At 36.9% G+C, this 24,717-nt stretch overlaps 1 protein-coding gene across 2 annotated transcripts in view; it reads left to right on the forward strand.

The window, feature by feature from the left end:
• Nucleotides 1–24,717, forward strand: part of LOC107696520 (angiopoietin-1-like) — a 53,059-nt gene that overhangs the window by 13,215 nt on the left and 15,127 nt on the right. The window contains exons 2-6 of one of the 2 annotated variants that reach the window (XM_016496879.1): nucleotides 14,348–14,503; nucleotides 14,898–15,019; nucleotides 16,778–17,019; nucleotides 22,540–22,667; nucleotides 24,080–24,181. In XM_016496879.1, the coding sequence (XP_016352365.1) occupies nucleotides 14,348–14,503; nucleotides 14,898–15,019; nucleotides 16,778–17,019; nucleotides 22,540–22,667; nucleotides 24,080–24,181 (750 nt within the window). The remainder of the gene's footprint in view (nucleotides 1–14,347; nucleotides 14,504–14,897; nucleotides 15,020–16,777; nucleotides 17,020–22,539; nucleotides 22,668–24,079; nucleotides 24,182–24,717) is intronic. The other variant, XM_016496880.1, reaches the window with a different exon arrangement.

The following is a 24,717-nucleotide window of genomic DNA, read 5'->3' on the forward strand; positions in this document are numbered from 1 at the left end:
GAGTTTTTATTAGGGTTGGAGCTGAACTCTGCAGGACTGCGGCTCTCCAGGACCGGAGTTCGCCACCCCTGATATAGTTAATTGACATTATTGTAACTGCGATTGACTAGAGGTTGACTTAAAGCCTCCTGAAAGCCTCGCCGGATTATATATGGTGTTTTTATCAAATGCACCACATTCTGAATTTTATATAGGCATGGATATCCTTGAAAGGAAATGATTCTTTGGGAAGGTTCTCCTCAAAATAGACACCTCTCTCTAAACATTTTTGAGATAATGTTCCTCAATGTCCCTGTGTGATTCCATATGGGGTAGAACGTTTCCAAGGGGATTACCAGGCCATTGAAAGTCACTATTCACATTCACATTCCTCCCGTGATCCATCATGGTACAGAAGTTCCCATGATCAGTTCTCATTTTTGGATATCTGAGGTGTGCTCTAGGGCTGGTATAGGGCAAATCACTGGTTTCCAGTATGGTTTGTTTGTTGTTTCCTTCGTTTTTTCGATGGGCGGGTAAATGCTGACATTTCCTCTCCCATATGTCCAGATACACATAATTAATCAGGGTAATTCAAGGAAATCACAGTAATTCGAAAACCCAGCTTGGGCAAAAAGAGATATGAGTGGGGTCTTGTAATTTGAGCATTTAAGCAAATATACAGTCATGCACAATCTCATTTGGAAAATATTTCTCCACTGTCAACGTGATTTCACATGAGAAATGCAGAGAGAACATAAATCCAGTTAATGCTATACGGTTTTCCCTTTACAGTATGTGTATCTGCAAACTGATAAAGAGATTTATCTTTTTGAAAGCTGTTGCAGGGTTATCAGAGTTTACGCTTATGGGCTTTTGAAGGCATTTCTTTAACTATGGGCACTTTTGACTCTGTGGACTGCTTTAAAACAATATTCCTACAGTCACTACTTTATTTAAATAGTCTACAAACAATATCTAACAATATATGGATGCACGGTAAAAAACAATATGATCATTAATTCATGGCAACATGTGTTTTTCCACTATTTTAACTCATCTAATTTATTATTTAAACTATCAAATTTATACAATTTTTATTATTTCTAAGTTTATTATTATTATTAGGTCAGTTTAATATAATTTAAGTTTGTATGACTTGTATAGCAACTGAACTTAAGTTTTTAAACTGAAGTAGAAAATTATATATTTAAATTATAAACACACACACACACACACACACACATATATATATATATATATATATATATATATATAATTTTTATAAATTTAAAATTCATTAAATACATATTTTAACGTTTTGCATTTTTTGTGTTTGTTGAATTGTGTATGTTCAATTTGTGTATGTTGAATTTTCATAATTCAGAATTGAAAGTCTGGAACACTTCACGGAAAATGTTCTGGAACACTTCTAGAACATGTCTGGAAAAATGCTGGTTGTTGAAAAATGTTATTTTGACCCAGCTGGTTGAGTTAAATGTTTTTACCCAACATGCTGGGTTGTTTTATTTAACTCAAACTATTGTTTAAAAATTACTATATTACTGGTTTAAAATGTGCTGGAAATTTTAAATCACACACAGAATTACTAGATGCAACAGCAATGATCAAAAGATGAACATTTATTATTAAGCAAGAACATCCATGGACAAAAAATATAAGACAAACTGAATTTATTAGGGTGTACAGTTTACACTCTAAAAAATGCTGGATTGTTTCAACCCAACTTTGGGTCAAATATGGACTAACCCAACTATTGGGTTCAATTTTTAAATTAATTTTTTATCCCAAAAGTTGTTGTTTTTTTTTATCCCAGAAGCCCATATTTGACCCAAAGTTGAGTTGAAACAACCCAGCATTTTTTAGAGTGTACAATATTACATTTAAACTAGTTTAAAAAGCATTTTAGAAATTTTAAAAAATGTAACATTTAAAAGTAACATTTTAATTCAAGTGTATTCAACCGCCCTCTGTAATCCCTTTTCAGCGTGCTGATTCTCGTACAGTTGTGTCACCGATATCTAAGCCAGTGAACTGCGAACCTCAGACTGCCGCCTTGCGTTTCTCACGTTACTGAAAGATGCCATGACTGACTGCATAACCTGCCCATAAACAAACAATACTGAGATTAGCGAACATATTTTAACATCAAAATAAATAAAATTCAGTATTATAACGAATAAAATAAATTTATGTTTTGCATCACGCGCAACGATGCATGCTGACGCATTTAGCTGACTGACATCTCGTCCCTATAGTAGGCTATATGTTTGTTGCGTTGCGTAAAATAATATGATTTACAGCACAGTAAAGACTTTATGCCTTCATGAATTAAAATGTACACAAACCTTTATTTCACTTAAGAAGTGCACCAGTTCGGTGGCGCTCTCCCCTGAAGAGGACGCAAAAAGCCCGCAGCTGGGTTGAAGCAGGGGTGGACTTAACCAATAAGCGAGGTAAGCGCCGATCAGGGGGCCCCAACTGATATTGATGAAACATATTTGGCAAACGCTCCAGTGTGTATTTGTGTTCTGGAGAGCGTCAAATGTTCACTCACGTGATGAACGGAAGTGCTTTTAGACAGCTTTTAGTGATTATAGAGGGAGCACTCTGCGCACTTTCTAGGCTGTAGAATCCTGTCTGACTGTCTCAGAACTGATATATTAACCTCAGTGAAGAAAGTATCGTGTTCCCTTTCAGTCGGTCACTCCGAGTCACGTAGGTGACCGACGAATTGGGATATCGCTTCGATAGACCAATCTACTTTGAGTGTAAACTAAACGAGCCAATGCACATTGGCATGCAATTATTGCATCCAGCTGCCGCTGATCACAGCGTGAGTATAATAAGGCAGCAGGTGCAATGCATACCAGCTTTTCGCTTCGGAGCCGAGCGACAACATCGTTCTGCTCCATATTCATTTCGAGAACTACGAGTTCAGCACGCTCTCGGAAGCTTTCTGTGTTGGCGACATGGCGCATCAGCGGTGGTCGTTGCAGTGTCGAGTGGGTTGCGAACTTCAGGCTGCACTACCCCCTGTCGTGTTGCAAGCGGCCATCTTCCCTGTGCGCCTCAGCACTAAAAGAGCATTTCCTAAAAAGAGCAAATTTCGCCCAAGGTTCCCACTACACCCTTCAAACACCAAGTGGTGAACCTGCAAGTGCTGCCGCCAGAGGAGGCAGACCCAGCCCTGGCTTTGCTCTGTCCCGTCCGAGCATTAAGGTGCTACGTAGACCGGACACAAAGCTTCAGGACCTCAGACCAGCTCTTTGTCTGTTACGGAGGCGCTGTGGGCTGGGCGACCCCAACACGGTCGCTAGATTCTATAGCCTCCGTGTGGAGCCGGTATCCTCCTGTGTTCTCACCTCAAACAGATAGTGGCGCCGAGAGGCCCCGGTTAGTGTCGGCTTGCTAAAACTGCTCCAGAGTGTCCTATGGTAGACCCTGTTGAGATCCTCCGTCACCCTCGGCAGCGGACGCGGCGGAACGTCCGGCCCCGGGTCTTCACGATGAATCCGCGGGAACCGTGGAAGGCTGGGTTCCATGTTGAGACCTAAGCGGTTCTCGTATGTGTATAGTCCACAGTATAGCCATAGAGCCCGTGTTTCCCCGGCAGACTTCTGCCTTTCCAAGAGGGTAACAATCACTTCCAGTTCTCCTTATACACCTGAACGTATGCTATATGTGTATTTGCTTCCGAAAACTCCTTCGGGAAGGATGGGGATTCCGCAGCGTCCCTGTTCCAAGTGGAGCGGGTACGTTTTCCCAGTGTTATTCAATCTCACTCAGTAAGGTAGTGCTTGGAAAAATGGTGAGTGGAACTACTTGTCCCGAGCCCCGGCCTACACCAGATAGGGGCGCAGGCGGCTCGCACAGGGCACTGGAAGGGGCAGCACCATGGCGCTTTGGTAGGGATCCCAATTCGTCAGTGAATCGTGACTCGGAGTGACCGACTGAAAGGGAACGTCTCGGTTATGTATGGTAACCCTCGTTCCCTGAAGGAGGGAACGGAGACGTCACGTCCCGTCGCCATGGTTGCTGTACCACCGCTGAGCGGCCGGGTCGCCGGCTCAGCTCCTCAGCGAAAACCTGGTATGCATTGCACCTGCTGCCTTATTATACTCACGCTGAGTAATTATATACAATAATTGCATGCCAATGTGCATTGGCTCGTTTAGTTTACACTCGAAGTAGATTGGTCTATCGAAGCGATATCCCAATTCGTCGGTCACCGACGTGACGTCTCCGTTCCCTCCTTCAGGGAACGAGGGTTACCATACGTAACCGAGACGTTTCGTGTCATGATTTTATTTGTCTTGATGTTTCAAATTGACTCGCTTGTGTGCTTTTCCTATGCTCACCGGCGCGAACACTCATACAAATCCACGAATGCGATGACAGGAGATTTTCACTATGCCGTATACAGTATGCCTTAAGAAAGCTTGGAATACGGAACGAGTTGCATGGGATAATTTTTTTTGACATTTGAATCCTTTTTGTAAAAAGATTAAAGAATGTTACAATTCATTGAATTAATTTTTTTTTAATAATATCTTCTTTTGTGATCCGAAAAAAAAAAAAGTAACCTAATATGGCTTTAGAACAGCATCGGGTTGACTAATTATTTACTTAAGTTGTGAAAGGGTAAATAAACTATAAACTATGAGAGAGAGCGCGAGCAAAATAAGCGTTAGGCGTAAAAGAGCACATAGTTATTGAGTTGGGGCCTCATACCTGAAATTTGCTTAGGACCCCCAAATCACTAAGTCCACCCCTGGGTTGAAGTAACCCCACGCTGGGTTGTTTCGTCGGAGGAAGGGAGAGGGGTGTATAGTTTCAGCTGTCAGTGAGATTGACCCAGCCACTAACTCAAAGGCTGGGTTACACAAAATCTACCCAGCACTGGAAAAAACAACCCAACATATGATGCAGTTGGGTAGAAAAAAGAACCCAGCATTTTTTAGAGTGAACAAATGTAAAAAAAAATAATAATAATAACAATAATTAAAAAAAAAAGAAATTTGAAATACATTTTTAAAAAGTATACAAATATAGTGTTATTCCTATAATAATATCAACCCTTGACCGTATTGCCTGTTTATTGCCTGTTGTTTAAGAAACACCTTTGTTTTGTATTTGTGTATCGTGTATTGTTTTGTATTTTATTGGGTTCTAGTGTACTTTACAAAGACCAACTAATCCTTCTACAGCTTGTCTAGACAGACACTAAAAATCCATTAACAGTTTATTGCTAATAATAACAAGCACATGTCCCCTTCATGCTACCAAAATCAAAAAAGACAAAAGCAAACATTTCTCTTGGAAGCTGTCTTCTCATCTCTCACTGAGTCAAAGCAAACAGCCTTTCCATATTCTTTCTGTCCCGCACGTAACTTCATGTTCTTAAGACAGGATATCGAAAATTAATTCCTTTTTGCTTTCGTTAACTTCCATTGACGTCGGGCTTGCGTGATGCTTTATTGGGCTTTGTGCACCACATCAGTGCTCTCATCAGATGGGCTCTTGTTCTATGTTTGTGGTATTTATAGAACAGAACGTATCAATTACTATGGCCTTTGGTGTCTGGACAGATGAAAATGAATGAGTTGAAAGAACACAGTGCTCGTGCTTTCCAAAAGGTGATCAATGATTAAGATATTATGGATGAGTTGCTTCATTATTTAAAGTTGAGTCTTTGTGCTAGTAGGAGATCTATCCTCCCTACAAAACCTCAGTTGGCAATGACTTTGTGCAGATAAAGTTACCATCCCTCTTGGCATCATTGTTTGTTCATGCTGTGTTTTGGTAAGCAATGTAATCTTGAATATATCAATTCATTTTAATGCATTTGCATTGGGTGAACTAATTTTCTATGATCACTGCTAATATTATGAGACATTTGTGTGGTTTGTGAAAATTTTCTGTAAGTTTGTATGCTATATAAATATATTTTTTAACTGTTTGTATCTGTGTATTAACAGTTTATTAAAAATAATGTAATATATATTAACAATTTCACGCGCACACACTCATACACACACATTTAGTTTATTTATTTAAATGTTATAGTGCAAATGTTATTGTTCTGACATATTGCACTACAAAGGTAGGAAAAGGTGTGTTAAGACACTGAGACACCTAGTCATATTTTCCTAAACCTCATTTTGTTTCTGTAAAGTGTGATTTGTATTTTTTTCCTTTTCTTTTTCCCTTTATTTCAAGTCATATGTTTAGATTGTGATGACTGCTGTGACCAGTGTTGATTTTGTTTTGATATTGTGTTTCTGTGCATCCAGTTAGCATATACATTTACTTCTTGTTGGATTTTACTTAAATATTTTGCAGTTCAATACCCTCCACAGACTTTAATATAACCTCTTCATTGTTTTAAAACAACCATATTATGTTTTAGATTTCTATCTAAAGTTTCAAACCACATCTGACACAGAAATTAGTAGCCTACTTACGTAACAATCAAAGGTTACCGCATTAAAATGAGAGCTTTTTTTTATTGGAATTTAAATATCAAGGCTGGCTGGAGCTCTTTAACGGGGGACCCAAATATACCCCAAATATCTCAGGGATTTGTAATACAAAACAACTCCAGCTGGGAATATACCAGTTCTCAAAATGTTATGTTTGAACATTTTGCAGCTGACAAACTGAAATTACAACATGGCTGACTGTGCCATGGCACCCAGGCACTGCTTTAAATTGTTTGGGAGATGGTTGGTTTAGATTTACATTGCGTATATAACCTTCGAAGTATGCAGATAAATATAATTTAGTAAAATGATTACATTTGAATCCAGATCCATTTGCCATCTGTGGCAAATTGATTGGTTTGTTTTCATTGGTTTATGGTAGTCACACTTTCCGAGGATGAATCAAGCTTAGAATCATTCCCTAGCTATGCAAACTGTCCATCTACACAGCTCCATATTAAAGGGTCGATGTTGTTGCGAACATATGACTTTCTTTTTTCCTATAACACTGAAGGAAAAGTTTTGAGGAATGTTCATGTTGCTTTCAATACAGTGAACTTGGATTGGGAAAGTGCCTGTCAGACTCCAAAAAGACAACGAATGCACCTTAAAAACATTATAAGTGGTCCATGAGACTCATGCACTATACAGTATTTCATGTCATCTTCTGTTCATTTATCTTTGTGTGAGATCAAAATGCTTTTTTTTTTTTATTCTAACTAAAAATTTAACGCTGTTCACTAAAAATTTAGCTTGACATCTATGGTCCCTATTCTTGTAAATACAAAATCAGCTTGGACATTCTGTTAAACATTTGCTTTTGTGTTGTATGGAGGAAAGAAAGTCATTTGGGTTAGAAACAACATGAAGTAAATCCAGAAAAAAATTGTTTTTGAAAGTCTCTTACTCTCACCAAAGCTGTCTTTGTTTGTAATATTGTGAAATATTATTATATAACTGTTTTCTATTTTAACATATTTTAAAGTGTAATTTTTTCATGTGATGGCAAAGCTGAATTTTCAGCAGCCAGCAGTCTTCAGTGTCACATGATCCTTCAGAAATCGTTATTGTTTTTGTGGAAACTGTGATAATTTTTTTTAAAGATTCTTTGATGAATAGAAAGTTTAAAAGAACAGTATTTATTTAAAACAAATATTTAACTGTCACTTTGATCACTTTTTTGTGATCCTTGCTGAAAAAAAAATCTTTTGAACAGTAGTATACAGTATCTCAATATTTACCATAGGTGTCTTCTAACTCTTTGAGCTTTAGAAGATGATATTGAATTGCAAGGAGCAAGAATGTGGCTTTCATATTGCGAGAGAGAACAAGCTATATATTTCTCTGTGAATGTTTCACATGGTGTGCTTGAGTGTGTTTTTTTGTGTGTGGGAGAGAGAGAGTGTATGTTCCTTGAAGGAAAGTTTGTGATTAAATGAATGTCTGTAAACTAACCCTGGGGACTGAGGTTGTAAAGGTTAACTGTGAGCCCGGCTTTATATTACATCACAACATCTGCCTAACACTCCAACTGCATTATATAACTTGCTGCTACACAAGATCATATAGACACTCCGCAAAACAAAACTTGTGTATACGTGACCGCTGAGTAAATTCTAGCTTTGCAGTAACTTATCTTATCTTAAATGACAATCTGAGTGTACTGCTAACCTAATTACAGATGCAGTAGTAATGGATGCTAATTTACAGAAGCAGCAATTATTCTTCCGAGTAGCCACAAGCGTCAGAGGGTCTTGCTGTACCACTCAGAACAAGACAGAAGAAATAAACCAGGTTCAGCCCAGGGTTTTCCCTGTGAGACCTCACTTGACCAGGTTGAACTTAACCCCAAATGCTGTGATGCATCACACTTTACCTTGTAACAATGCAATATGTATTGGCGCCATATGAGTTAGCGGACAACATTAGAGTTTTTTTTTTACATTTATCGGCCAAAATTGGATATTCAATTGTGCATGCTCATTTCCACTGTTGTTATATTTAAAATAACTTTTCCATTGTCTAATGCTCATTTATACTGTACATTATGATGTTGTGATGTTTGGAATGACTTGCAAAACATTCAGAAAGAAAAATTAATCAGAAATTTTGCATTAAATTGATCAAAAGTGACAGTAAAAAATATTTATTATGTTACAAAAAATTTATATTTTAAATAAATGTTTTTCTTTTGAGCTTTCTATTCAAAATGAAAAAAAATAATAACTGTTTCTACAAAAATATTAAGCAGCACAACAGTTTTCAGCATTAATCATAATAATAAATGTTCCTTGGGCCCCAAATCAGTATGTTAGAATGATTTTAGAAGGATCATGTGACACTGAAGACTGGAATAATAGCTGCTGAAAATTCAGCTTTGCATCACATGAATAAATTGTGTGTGTGTGTATATACATATATATATATATATATATATATATATATATATATATGTATATATGTTTATATTTATATGTATTATGTGTGTATATATACCTGTGTGTGTGTATATATATATATATATATATATATATATATATATATATGATTATATGTTGATGTTGATTTATAGCCTCAGTCCTCACTGTGTGTTATTGAATGCTTTACAGAGAAAAAAAATCTCATTTCGAACAGAAATTTTTCTACAAATGCATTGTCTTTCAAGATTCTTGAGTATACAATTTATCATGTCTGTTGCATCAAACATAGACATTATTGTAGTTTATTGTTTATTTAAACAGATTGTTTTTGCATTAACAGTCTCATAACAGTGTTTTGACCTCTCATAAACTCCCATAAACCATTTTGGACAGAAACAGGGCTGATAGTGCTAATACAGCAGTAAGAGAGCAGATGTTGGCGTCACGGCACCAGCCGTAGTCATTATCACTGACCTCAGTGTTCATCATGTGACCCGTCCTGTAATTTACAGACCCCTAAACATTTACAGTCCTGTGCCAACTAGCAGTTAGGAAGATATTTTGTTCTGTTGGGTGATTTTCTTCAGCACACAGTCGGGTGATTTAGTGGCTCTTTAAGCAAGTCGGGTGTTATGGCTCTCTAAATGGGTAAAACCCCTTTGTCACCTCCAGAGTTTGAGTAATGTGTATTTTTATGATTCTGGGAAGGAGTGTTTCCTTTTTTTCTGAAGGACTCCATCCATTGCATCCATCCATCCATCCATCATTAAAAGTGTCCCACACGGCTCCGGGGGGGTTAATGAAGGCCTCCTGAAGCGAATCGATGCATTTTTGTAAGAAATATATCCATATTTAAAACTTTATAAAGCGTAATCTCTAGCTTCTGCTAACTGTAGTATGTGCGTACATGGGAGAGTCGCGTTCCAGCAGATGACGTAGGATGTAGGCGTAGCGTAAGATCCGGTGAGAATATGCTAGTCTCGCAAGAACCAAGGTTTGTTTACAGGAGCAAAGGAAGCAAAGTTTCCTTTGTTTAACAAAGGAAAACAAGTCTCCTCTTGGCTTATATCGAAATCCTCTGACATTTTTCTTTACAAATCCTCGTTTTGTACTTCTAATTTGTGACCGGTGTTTTGTTTTGCTCTCTGCACTTCCGTGTTCGTCACTTCTCACCGGAGCTTACACTACGCCTACGTCATCCGCCGGAATGGTCTTCTATTGTGAACGTGCATACTACATTAGTGGAAGCTAGAGATTACGGTTTATAAAGTTTTAAATATTGATATTTTTCTTACAAAAATGCATCGATTTGCTTCAGGAGGCCTTCATTAACCCCCTGGAGCCGTGTGGGACACTTTTTAAGATGGATGGATGCAGTTTATTGGACTTCTATTGGACTATTAAATAATACCACCCATTCCCTGCCATTATAAAGCTTGGAAGAGCCAGGACATTAAATATAACTCCGATTGTATTCGTCTGAAAGAAGAAAGTCATATACACCTAGGATGGCTTGAGGGTGAGTAAATCATGGGGTATTTTTTCATTTTTGGGTGAACTATCCCTTTAAATTTGGGCCTCTTGAACATCACTCAGTAGAGCTGCCCCGTTCACCTTCTCACATCAGTGCACTTTGCAAATAAACACAATCAATCTGCAAGTCAAGCGGCAAACTTCGCCGGCTTTAAACGGCATAGTGATATCGATATAGACGTGACTTCTCTCAGGTCAGATTTTTGAGCACTGATATGGCTGACCTTGACTCATTTGGCATGACCCTCTGCTGGTGGGCAGCTGTGAGATGTAAGCCAATCCCCCAGGTGCAACGGGTTCGACGGGGTCCTATACTTGATCGTACTCTGTTCGATCAAACTCCCACATGTGTGAATGTGTCTTTGAGACAAAGTGCAGGTGACATATCTCATTCTATCTCCATTAGATGCAGTGTTTTTCTTCTGTTATTTAACATTAGCTCAACATAGGTTCATTTTCATCATTAAATTTGATTTTATTAGTCATTGCCAACACTAGTATGCTTTTAAATGACTCAAGCCAATTGAAAAAACATGATATTTCTCTTTCTATACCTCATCTGTTGTCTTTGGGTAGGCACGTTTATTTGTGAATGGAAGTGGGAAATAACCATACACCCACTAAAGCCCTTTACTGCTTCCTCTGATATTTTTTACACAATGTTTCTGTTTGTGTAATCTTGATTCTCCTTCCTTTGTTCCATGCAGGACACCCGCTAGTTTAGAGCATAATTACAAATATTTACATTTAACACTTTAGTTTTATTGTTACTAAATTATTAAACAGTAAATTAAACGTTAAGTTAAAAACACTAATAATTTATTAACATTTGTTCAAATTTAAATGTTTTTATCAAATTAATGAAATTGTTATTACATATAATTATATTTTTACATTTAATTGTACTGTTATAAGTGTTTGGAAAATGAGGGTAAGTGATGAACACAGATAATAATTTCTAATCATCTCTAATGACCTCAGCGTCAGTGGGCATCTCTTGAGGTTTAATCAACAGAAGTAGTCTTTGTGTTTCTAAAGCTTGTTCTGGTCTTGTCATCTCTCCAGCTAGAAGATTAGAATGAAAGCCTTCATGATAAACCCAAGCGTCAACCATACACCCACTAAAGCCCTTTACTGCTTCCTCTGATATTTTTTACACAATGTTTCTGTTTGTGTAATCTTGATTCTCCTTCCTTTGTTCCATGCAGGACACCCGCTAGTTTAGAGCATGACACAAGCAAAATTCCCTCAGAAAGTCAAAGCAAAGGATCTCTGGGCTAATGTTTCTCCAGGACACCAGAATAGCACCCACACCCTTCTGAAGGTGACTTAATTCACTCTCAAAGCTTCGGCCAACATTGTTTCAGAGTCCAAACCTCCGTTGCATCTTAAACTGGATTAGAGTCAAACACTTTACCCATAGAGAGAGCTAAATGGAAGACACAGACCCAGATTGCGAAGCTTAATGTCATTTTTAGAGCAAACTACTGATCGAATTGCAGCTAAAATGTGTCTAATGCCTGCAGTGTTATAGGTCTTTTGTATTCCTTCCAATCAATTCCATCAAGCTTTGGCTGTTTATTGTAAAGAGTATCTTGTATCTGTATAACTTGCTTCACAATCACCTATTACATAGTAATCGAAACAACGGCATTGGCTTTATAATCACTGCCAAGAAGGAATATTAGTCTGCAATCTTAATTCTACATGACAGATTGCTAGTGGCTAAAGCAGTAACAGGTTGAATTTCTGTGTTTCTGACTGTGTGTTCACAACTGTTTGGCGTACATGTTGGCAAGTGAAGAGAGAGCTTTCCACACGCTTTCATTTGGTTTCTCCTTTTTTGTTTTTCATATTGTAATATCTATATCACGATGACTTCATATCTCAATCACAACTTTTTTTATTTTTTATCTCTGCATAGAGTCATAAGCTGAAGGGCTCCAAACTTGGAAATTACAGACGATTTCTCTTATTCAACCGCAACTTCTATTTTCTAAACAAACATGCTTTGCTGTGCCAAGTGATTCGTTAGGCTTATAGTGCATGCTGAGTTTGGCTCTTTGTTGCTGAACAACACTCCTTGATTTGAACTATACGAAACAAAGCAACCTTGATGGAATGACTAAAGCAGCAATAAATATGATAAAGCTGTTCACTGAAATGCCATTGAAACCCATAAAACCACAGCATGGTGACAATCAGGTCCTTGAACTGTAATTGAACAGGACAAGCAGTCTGAAAAATCATGGAGTCCTGTTAAAATTTGGCTCCCTGTAGGTCTGCTCTCTTCAATGGATTCACATGGGATCATTCATGATGTAATAAGTGGAGCAACACGGCCCGCTGGAATCGTGGAAAAAATGGAGTAGGCGACTCTGTTGTCACTGTCGATTTTGCTGAAGTGTCTTGCAGCCAGACATTTTCCATCACACATCGCATCAGGGTGTATAGATTTCACTTGGTGACGTGTCCTGATGTACATGTGAACCAGTTGCACCTCACAGCTTGAAAAAGTTGAAGAGTGAAGCATGCTGGACAGTTTTGCATAGGGATGAACTGATATTAAAATTATTGCTGATAATAAGCAGAAAATTGTCATGCGATGACCGATAAAATTTGAATTATATTTTAGATTTTTCTACAATTATATATTTATATATAGAAAGCATTTAATATACTGAATAAATATATATATATATACCTCAGTGTCAGTGGTCATCTCTTGAGGATTAATCAACAGAAGTAGTCTTTGTGTTTCTAAAGCTTGTTCTGGTCTTGTCATCTCTCCAGCTAGAAGATTAGAATGAAAGCCTTCATGATAAACCCAAGCGTCTCCTGTAGCTAGATATCTACATCTCTTCCTCTCTGAACAAACGACCTACATCTGCTTCCACCTACCTTTAAGACTGACTCTTCTAGAATTTGTGTTACTGCTCTGTTCAAGTTCATTTAAAACTGAGCCGCTGCAGGTCATCATGAAGAGGCTAAGATAAGAAATTGCTTTAAAATTGTGCCAACATGGAAATATCCTTTCTTTAAAGAGTCACTGTGTGTTTATTTAATTTTTTTAAAGGAAGTCATAACTGTGATGGGTTTGATTACCCCTGTGTCCTTGTGCTGAAATGGTGTCTCCTTTCATTTTATTGGCCTCTTAAAAAGTTTGTCAAACTCTCCATGTGCTCTGGGTGTTAAAGTGTCTTTAGGACTGTTGGAGTTGTCAAGTTAAGGGTGTTTTACCTCTGAACAGATTTTACAGCCACTGGAGTGTCGATTATTTCAGGCTTCAGAGGTCACGTTGACATCTGAGCTTGATTCTCCTCCTTTTTTAACTTTAGTTTTGGCTTTTTTGCCATTTTAAATGTCATTTAAAATTGACAATTTTCAATTCTGTGCATTTTTTATTTTAATTAATTTTTTTTTTTTACTTGTGATAAATTTCTTTAAAATAAATGCCAGACTGATTATGTGGTTAAATGGTGCAAATCCAGCTAACACAGAATGTTCTCAGAACTTTAGCTGTATGAAAGGTATGAGGTCTCTCAAAGGTATGAACAAACGTTTTTGTTAATAGAATGTCCATTCAAAGTCATATGGTTTTTAATAATGTTCTAAAAATGTTATTTGTACATCATTCATGGAACTAATGTTTGTCAAATGATAAAATGGAATGCTCACTTAAAATTCATTTAACCAAGCAAAAAAGTGTTTTTACAAAATTTAAAAAAACTGGACATTTTAAACGTTCAGAGAACTTTCAGAAATAACTTTTTCATAACTTAGCGGGAACGTTAGCAAAGCATTCTTAGAACATATTTTTGTTAACTGGAAAGACATTCATAGACATGCCTTAACTACGACGATTTCAATGGATCTTTTCTAACATGGTCTTTTTGCTTGTCACCACAGATTGAGAACTACATCAAAGACAATATGAAGACAGAGATAGTGCAGTTACAACAGAGTGCTGTTCACAACCACACGGCGGCCATATTAGAGATGGGCACCAGTCTTCTCTCCCAAACAGCTGAGCAGACGCGCAAGCTAACCGATGTCGAGACACAGGTATGTTCGTCCCAGGATCGATTTCATGCTCCATTAAGCGAACAAACTTTTTTCTATGTATCCCTTTAATACGGCTCAAATACAGCCAAGAAAAGCACTAGTGCTGCATTAGACAGTCTCTTTTTAAGTATCATGCTAATGTTTTTGTTGCTCAATCTCTTTATGACTTGTGTGCCTCAATGAGACGCAGAGGGATGCAGTAAAGTTGTGTTTTGCTGATTTGTCAAATAAGAGGTTGAGGTTGAGAATAACTGTTCCTAAGTGCTATGGTACTGCGGTATAGCGGTGCTGTTTATGACTTCTGCTCAGTTAGTATTAACTTACTTAATGGTTTTAAGGTCTGTGTTTTTGCGGAAGGATTACTGTATTTTTATTGGAATGTTATTGTTTTCAGGTTTTAAATCAGACATCAAGGTTGGAAATTCAGCTGCTGGAGAATTCACTATCCACCAACAAGCTGGAGAAAGAACTTATGATACAGATAAATGAAATCAACAAGATCCATGACAAGAATGGGTAAACCTCCCACTCCGACACCACTTCTCACACACTAATATACAAAATTGAAATATATAAAATTGTATATATAAGGGGTTGGACAAAATATTTATTTTATTTATATAAAAAAAGACTTCCATAAATGTCTAGTGTGTAATTATCCATAATATTAAGTTATTAGCGTTGCTACTTTTAATTTGTTACTCTCCAACACTGCACACAAAAAAAAAAAAATCTGAGCCACAAAAAAAAACATTTCAGAGCTACAGTAGGGACCCTGCTTAAGCTGTCTCACTGTGCTGCTGTTTAATCTGCCAGTACAAATGTTCAAATCTCACTCGCTTGTAATTTTTAGGAAATATAGATTTTTATGCCAGAACCACAATACAGATCATTACACTAAATTATTTTCAATTCTTGACAACACAAGCTCTCAGACATTAGCTTGGTCCCATATGGTGCAGTGCAACAGAACCTGCCAAGACATGAGTGATGTCCCCTGATCCGGCGTTAAACTTTGTCCTCTGTGAAGATGAATTTTGCAATGCAAAGCTTTAGGAACACTTTCCAATTTTCTATGTATTGATTGTTCTGATGGGACATGCATGTTACTGTCAAAATGATGGTTTAATTCCCAGTGATCTCTCTGCTTTGAGCCCAGCTGTTGTTGAAAGCACACAAGCATTCATATCCCTCTATGCGTTTATCTAAATCTGAAAATGTGTTTATGTCTAGCGTTTTCATTACCAGTGCTGATATAATTACTCATCCTATAATATAGATTGATGTTATGTCTTTCTCCTCTTTCAATCTAAAATTAATTTTGCATTTCTTCAAAGTTCTTTATGTGGACTGAATTTTGCTTTAATAAGCTGGTGAATCCACCCCAGCATGCATCAGGTTTCCAAGATGTACAGCGCAGATTTAAGGCTTGGATCCATTTTAGACTTTCACTAATGCTCAAAGCTGTAAGATGAACTTTGTTTGTTTGTATGCTGTGTAAATTATGGATATTGGCTACATTCATATCAATATTTACTACAGCTGTAACGACCTCCATTTCTTCTGCCTTTGAATACTGACACATAAATACAGTATCATCATATAGTCAAACCTTAATGAAGTTTTTCATTACATTTTTTTTTGCCCATGATGACACATAAAAGATGTTTTGTTTACCTGTGAGCCACATGTACAAAGCATGTAATATGATATATCAATGTTATCTTTCTCAGTGCATTTATTTGCTTTTCATGACTAAAAGCAATAGCAATGAAGAAAAAATGCTTATTGTTTCATAGAACATTTGAAGTAAAACATTTTAACAAACACAGTCAAATTGTAGGTAAGAAAAAAGTTATTCATTGTAACTGGTAAAATGTAATAAACACTATAAAGTTTGAATAAAACTGCCATTGATATGATGCTTTGATGCTGTGTTGTGTAAACCTTGACTAAGATTTACCATGGAAACTAGTTTCTGCCAAAAACTGGTCACCACAGTCTTAAAACACATAAAAATGACTTGACTTTGAAGGAGATTCCATATTAATTTAAGGGTTTTATAGTAGTTACACTGATTGCTGTAACAATGATTTTTTTGGCTGAAAATATTGTAACCCAAATTTATGAGTATGTGGCCCGATTTGACCCATACTTGAAGGAACACTGCTTTAAATTGTTACATTTCCCATCATTTTTACTTTTAGTATTTTTTTACTTTTAGCCATCCTGTTCTTGTTTTTTCTACTATGGCTTTCCATCATTTTTGCTCAGGTTTCTGGAGGTAAAAATGCAGGAGATGGAGGACAGGCACAGAGAGGAGTTGGAGGCCCTGCGGGAGGAGAAGAGCAGTCTACAGGCGCTGGTTAGCAGGCAGAGCTCAGTGATCCGGGAGCTGGAGGCTCAGCTGAGTCGAACGACCAGTAACAGCACCGCCCTGCAGAGACAACAGCAGGACCTGGTGGACACCGTACGCAACCTGCTCAGCCTCTGCGCGAAGGACGGTGGTACAGCATGTAAGCACAGATCAGATTTTTTGCACAGATTTGTTCATGGAAAGTATTTAAGTTATGCATATTATTATTAGAAAGAAAATTATATTTATTTGTTTGTCATGGGAGAATTTGGTCCTTGGTTCATATAGATTCATAAATAAATACTACTTTTTGAAATGTATTTATTTATTTAAATTAAAAATTTATTTATTGCTTGAAAGATGTCCTTTTTCAAGCTTAGTTGTTAATTTATTTAGTGTTTTTGCTTTTTCTGGTCATATATTATCTCACCTGTTTCACCAAGCAAGCCAGGACCACCAGTGGCGCCCTGAACAAAAAAAAAAATGGTGCATGCAGCACGTCAAACAGGAAGTGAAACAAAACTAATTTTTAGACAAAAATAGCTTGTTATCAATGAGAAAAGCTTCTTCCTGGTAGGTGTGAAATGTGTTGTTTTCTGGTTAAACGTCACATTTAGCCAGACAGTGCTGTGAACCTCAACGGATGTGGCTTATCACGCTTCAGCACACTGCCTGTGGTTAACAGTTGACTGAAATGTCAAACAGCCCCTGATTGAGTTACAGGCCAGACTTAACGTAGCCCCAGCGCAGTGATCTGGGATTGGCGATTTCCCGCTAACCCTCATGGTTGCCTTCACACCAGCAGGAGTCAGTGTAGTGAACTCATTACCCTCGTTTCCCCCCGCTGCGACCCCAGCGTGGCCTCTTGGCCCCATGTCTATCCGACGTCTGCCCCACATCTCTGTGGTCACAGAAAATTTACCTTAAATGTCTGAGATGGGACTGTGCAGGTCATGGAGTCGACTCAAACTCCTGAGCTTCTGTCTCTCTGTGAGGGCACAAAAGCAACTCTACTTCCTGTTGCAGGCTTTTTCTCTTTTGGGTTTTGATTTGACCTTAAAATGAGAATGGTTTCATTTCACGCTGTAAAAATCAGACAGTTTTGTTTATTAAAGCCATGCTGTTTACCAGCAAAAAATACTGGTTAACAAACATGGTCTTTCTCATGAAGCCATGCTTGTTAAGCTAGTTAAATTTAATCAAAAAATGAAAACCTCTCACATTCATGTCTTTTGAAACCCATGTGACCTGTTTTCTACCTTCTTTGGAATACAAAAGTAGCTATTTATAAGACTGTATTCATGCAAGCTTCTTTTTTTTCCGTTCATTGGAAGTGAATGGTGACCAGAGGCAAGACAAGATTTTCAGCGAATAATTAGTTAAATTTCAGGATCATATGGATATGGCAGAATTGAAATATGGAGAGTTCAGACATTCTGCTAAACTTATTCTTTAGTGTTCCTATGAAGAACATAGGTCATATGAGTTTAGAACAACATGAAGCAATATTTACCAAGTTTCGTTGTGTTTCACTTACTCTACCATTCAAAAGTTTTGGGTCATTAAGATTTTTGAATGTTTCTGAAAGAAGTCTCTTATGCTCAACAAGGCCTTTGAATAAAAAAGAAAGAAAAACAGTATATATTTGAAATTCAAATCTTTTGTAACATTGTAAATGTCTTTGCTGTAAATTTTGATCAATGCATCATTGCTGAATAAAAATATATATTTTTTTTAATTTAAAAAAAATCTTACTGACCCCAAACTTTTGGGTTTGTGTAACTATGGTTGACATCTACTGCTCTGTTCTAGTTTAATTATTTGTTGAACATGTAGTCATTGCTTTGAAGGTATCCCAGGTCCCACATTTGTAAATTTAAGTTATGAAATGAATGCTTATTTATTTTTTTATGATCTGACAGTAAATATTCAAGTACCCCAGGAAGAGAACACACACAGGAAAGTATCTCAGCACATGTTGGAACACCCTGCAGCTTCTTGGATTTAGACGTTCCCATTTGTACATCAGCCAGTCACACTAAATGAAACCATTTTTGATTCCAGCTTGGTTTTGATCTGTGCCTGGACGTAAAACCTAAATAAAATCTCACAATTGGGTTCATTTAGTGGGTCAATTGAGCGTGTAAAATACAGTTTAGGTTCACTGTGGTTTGGCGTAATGGTAAGGTGGGACCCATAACATGATTTCTTGGTGATTTTAACAAGCAAGTATAATTGTGCACAATTACTAAAGTTATGATAAATGGAGATTTTAAATAGCCCTTTGTTCCATTGTCCAGTTCCAAAGTGATGTAGAGGTCATTTTTCTGGCCTCTGGCTGAATTCATCAAACTTAATGACTGTGGGAGGACCCGTCCATATAGGTGGCAAGGAAGGCACCGTAGGTCTCTTAGATTGTCTGTCTGAAATCATGACTCCACTAAATTTGCAAAACAATGTTCTAGCAAAGCTCTAAACTGCCTTTTTGGGAGAAAAAAAAGAGAGTGAGCACTGTTTATCATGTTGCTTTTCTCATTCAAAAATGAATATGACATTGTTTAATGTGCTTAACCTTCATGTACCTAAATATTTGAACTTCTCTGCAAGTTAACTAGCACAGTTTACCTCACCATGTGCGTTGTAGCGAATCAGCTCATAAGGGAAATATGAATAATTAATCATAACTAGTTATAATTAATTATAAATATTTAGATCCGCTGTAGATATTTACTTGACCTCTGTCAATAGAAGAAATATGATGGTTTCAGACATACAGCATCTTTGATGTTGCTAGATTGTAGTGAGTTCATAAATACCAAGCTGTTATTTGTAAAAAATATTATTGGATATTATTTGAAGCAGTATTAAGGGTTATTATGAAAAAATATAATATAAGCGTAACTTGCATCATTAGATTGCATTATTAGATATAGCTGTTCTCCCCTTTGGATGGCTGTAATAAATCCCTATTTGCTAATTATTATTTACTCATTGGCATCAATCATTTTTATTGATTAAAATCAAATTAAGTCTCCAAATTAATCAGTCTCCAAATTAAGTTCTCTAGGGACAGGCTATGACTCAGTGCTGCATGTAAATATAAAAAGGTAATATGTCAAAATATGATTTTTGGGTTTAGGCACACATTATGATTAAAATGGTTTATGGCTTAGGGAATGCTTTTAAAAAATACTCTGCTCGCTCAGCTGGTGGCCATCATTTTCATGCTTTCTCAGTCCATTTGAAAGAATCAGACTTTGTCGTTTCAGTTGTTTATATAAATATGCAGTGCAGTAGTTTGAGTTTTCGCTTCGCCAACACACCGCACTGGGATTTTCAGTTCTTGCTTATTTTAAACTTTGTTTTGTGTCTGCGAGCGTGTGGAGAATTCTGATTTATAAAATCACTCTACTTGGATGTTCTTTTCACATAAACTTGTTCCAAACAAAAGTCCCAACTGAACCACCGAGAATTTTAATGTGAATAAATATTGTGGTTATAATTTTTTTGAGCCAGGACACAAGCTGTTTAATAGCTCAATTTACCACAGTTTAGCTAAGATTTACATGTAAAGCTTTTCCTGATCATTCAGACGAGCAAAGATCACAGTGTAGTTCTTGCCATCGGTTAGAACCAAACTCCAAATTCAACATAAGAGAAACCCTAGTCATTTTAAAATATTTTGTAACTCTTTACAATAACTTGAATAATCATGATCATTTTTTTTATTCGAATGTACGAGAATAAGCACTAGGATTTAATTTCATTTAATTTCATTTAATTTCATTTCATTTTATTTTATTTTATTTATTTATTTTATTCTTTTTTTTTTATTTATTTGGCAGACACTTTTATGTAAAGTGACTTCCATTGCATTCATGATGCACATTTTATTTCAGGTTTTGAACAGAACTGAACCAATGACCTTGGCATTGCTAGTGTCATACTCTTCCATTTAAACTACAGAAAGGCTATTTTATTATTTTTTTTATTATATTTTATTTTATTCTTTTTAATCATATTTCATTTTGCTATATATATTTATTTAAGTGTGCAATAATGAGCATCATGTCATTTATTTTATTATTTAATCATGTTTATACATGTTTTTCCTTATATTTGTATTTGCATGTACAGTAATAAACATTAGGCTTTATTTTCTTTTATCAACGTTGTATTTTGTCCTTCCTCGGATTGAACTTGTCTGTTGCTCTGCTCTCCAGTCCTGCCATTTTCAGCTCCTTGCTATAAGCGGTAAATTGCCGTTGTCTGACACAGCTGGGTTTTTGTTGTGTTAGACGCTGCAGTGCGAGTTCCCCTCTGTCAACCTGTCACAGCGGGAGATCCTTGTCGCTGACACTCAATCCTTTCCTGAAGCGTTAGGAATAATATCCCTGAATGAAGGGTTATCCGCCCAAGCCCTCCGTCCCGCGACAGGGATCAAAGTTCTGCCTAAACATCCCTGACATGCCTCTCTTAGCAGTGACATCTCCTCTTCTTAAATAGTCCCAACAGAAACAACAATAGTGTGAAAACTGAGATGCGGTCTTTAGCAGTGAAAGAAAAAAAGAGAGAGGAATCGGAAGGAATTTCCATCTATATAACTAGGACACGGTGGGTAAATATAAACCACTTGTTATAACAGGAACTTGACGTTTATAGCTTGTAGTATTTTGTCCGCAGACTCTTGCTTGGTTTCAAAATATTGGCGCCGTAATTGTCTGCAGATGGAAAGAGACGCAGCTGTTGGCTTGGAGAGGTCTGTCAGAGCCGAGCCGCTCCTCTCTGAGAGCTGGAGATCAGCACTTTGATTAAAAGACTTTCACACTTAGAAATATGTCAGCCACTGAAAGAAGATCATGTTGATAAAACAAGAGAACTTGGAAGTCCTTGCTATTCTTTGTAATTTCAAAATATTTCTAGCCAGATTTGAAATACTGCATGAAAACTGATACAATATTTTGAATTTGACTGTGTATTATTTATTCCATTAACTCAGGATGTGATTTATTCCACAGCGTGCAATATTTTTCAACATTATTAGTTCTGATATTGTACAGAAGTGTATTTTTCTGCTATGCTTACATAGTTTAAATGGGTTTGTAACATGAAACAGATATTAAGTGCGGACAGCTTTTTACACATCCCTCCATGTAGGCCTGCTGGCAGAAGCTAAAGAAATAAATACTGTATACTCATTGTCAATCACAATTATGTATTTATAAATAATCCTCTTCTATACATACGTATAGGATTCCTTTTTAGGAGCTGTTTCTGGTCCAGGTCCAGAACATTCCACCTTAAACCCTCTTTTATTAAATTCAAGGAGGTTGATGTAAATTATTTTGGATTAAACTGTTGCACAGCCCAGTGGGTCTCGACAAATAGCTGTCACCTGCCAAGATTTGAGGGGTTTGTTAAAATATCATTAGGCTGTTTGTCTATATTATTGCTGTCTTGTTGAAATGGAAGTCACAATGTTGACATGTTCTGTTTGGCCGAATATGAGGCTCGGTCATGCTGTGTAGAAGAGTGAGTGGAAATTGTTTTATTTATTCAAAGGGGGCAGATCCACAGACGTTTTCTGATGTATGAGTACCAATATAAACAGCTCCATTTATTATTCCACTGCTCGTTTATGTTTTTGCTGTTTCTAACAGGGTTTTCTTTGTGTATTTAGTGGTGCCAAACAGCACAAAGCAAGCTGATGAGGAGAGGAAGTACCGGGACTGTGCCGACCTCTACCAAGCGGGTTTCCAGAAAAATGGAGTTTACACTATCAACATTAGCCCACAAGAGACTAAAAAGGTAGGAATTGTGATTTCAGATCAGCTATGCTGGAATAATACAATGTCAAGAGGTAAACGCAATGGCACAATTTGAGAAGTTTCAGGACCGAGATTTTACAGTTGTCATGAAGTGGTGACCCAAATGATACCTTAAAGTCCTCTGTCTTTGGCACAGAAAAGAAAACGCAGAAGTCACATAAAAATCATACCTGCATAATATCAAGCAGAGCACAAAATTTCACATGAGATCGCACACAGTTAAAGAATAATTTATTTTATTTTATATTTAATTTCATTTGATGTATTTTTTATGTTTTTTTATTTTTTGCACTTTTAATTTCTTTTACTGCTTATTTTATTTTAAATAGAATTGAAAGTAATTGCAACATTGGTTGCATTTATTTATTTACTTGGCTGCAAGTAAATAAATTGGCTGCATTTATTTATTTATGTACCGCTTTATTTACTACGTTTTACATCTTTTAAGTTTTTATTATTTTAATTCATTTTTAATTATTATTTTCATTTAGCATTGTTTTCTTGCTATCAGAACAGACCTACAGCCAATTTTTGATCAATTGGCTGTCCAGTTGAGAGCTACATTTTTCTGTATAACATCAGGAAGCATTTAGAGGTTATTAAATAATAGTTCAACCCCCCAAAAATGACAATTGTCTTCATTTATTAATGCTCATATTGTCCAAAAACTGTATGACTGTAGGTATTTTTTGTGTGGAACACAAAATAAGAGATTTCGAGAAAACCAAGAAACTTCAAATTATCTTGTTTTGAGTTCTGCAAGTCATACAGTATTGGCTTCACACAGGATGCATTGTATACGTTTTTGTCAAGTAGCCTAAAAATGTGCTAGTGTACATGTGGTAACATATAAATGTGCTCATTTTGCTTGAGTCAGAAATCAAAATGGCTATTATGTAGACACCAACAAAAGTCATTTTTAAGGGTCAGGTGAGGTAGAAGTGCACATTATCACATGAATGTGTGTGAAAAAGGCTGCATCCGTGAATGTACATATTCTGTCCCTGAATTTCTGGTTTTGGTGTTGCTCCAGCCACCGATACTGGATTAATTGCAACCAGGTTGGTGTGTGTGTGTTCAGCTGGGTGTGTATAAGGTGACCACTGCTTTCTACCCAATGTGCTAGATTACAGCCAGGTGTCCCTGTGTGCCACAGCTTTGATCTCAGGCCTGCTACTTGACCTCTCCACTAATCACTGTTTGGAGAGGTCACTAAGCTAATGGGGGTATCTGTTGTTGTTATAAGGATATACAGATCCATAAGGTCAAGATAAATGGCTTGCCGCATTTCTGTCCTTGTATATACAGTGGGTACGGAAAGTATTCAGACCCCCTTACATTTTTCACTCTTTGTTATATGTGTGTGTGATGTGCATGTCTGTTTCCAAACAGGTGTACTGCAACATGGAGTCTGCGGGGGGAGGCTGGACCGTGATCCAAAGACGTGAAGATGGTAGCGTGGACTTCCAGAGAACATGGAAAGAATATAAAATGGTACGTAGCCAGGTTTCTTCCCACTAACCTCTGTTTCACTCTGTAACAGTGGACATGATCTTCATCTTTTTCATTTAAGCAACGCGTATGGGTGATATATCTTCTCTGTTCATCTGTTTTTGATTTAGACTCAAAAGAGTGAAGGATAACCATGACACCCCATAGAGTAGGAAACAGATGAGTCAAATGAGATGATGGGATTCTCCCTGAGCTTAGGAATGATAGTTTGCATGTAGTCAGTGTTATTCTTTATTGGAAAAAAAATAAGCAGTATTATATGCAAAAGTCATAGCGAAACTGTGAAATTAGTGCTGGCTTTGTTGTTGCCGCAACAGGCTGAAACGTAACACTCGTTATGAATATCAAATAAGCTTAATCATACTTTCTGATATTATTTGTAAAGATGTGATGTGGTATTCCATTATATGTTGATATGACTAATCAATTAGTTCTAACACTAGTGTTGACTAAGAAGAAAGTTTACATGTAAGCCAGTTACACATCCTGCATCCACCCACAGATTTTTATGTGAGTTT

The sequence above is a fragment of the Sinocyclocheilus anshuiensis genome, unplaced genomic scaffold, assembly GCF_001515605.1.
Source record: "Sinocyclocheilus anshuiensis isolate Anshui unplaced genomic scaffold, SAMN03320099.WGS_v1.1 scaffold590, whole genome shotgun sequence".
NCBI classification, from domain to species: Eukaryota; Metazoa; Chordata; class Actinopteri; order Cypriniformes; family Cyprinidae; genus Sinocyclocheilus; species Sinocyclocheilus anshuiensis.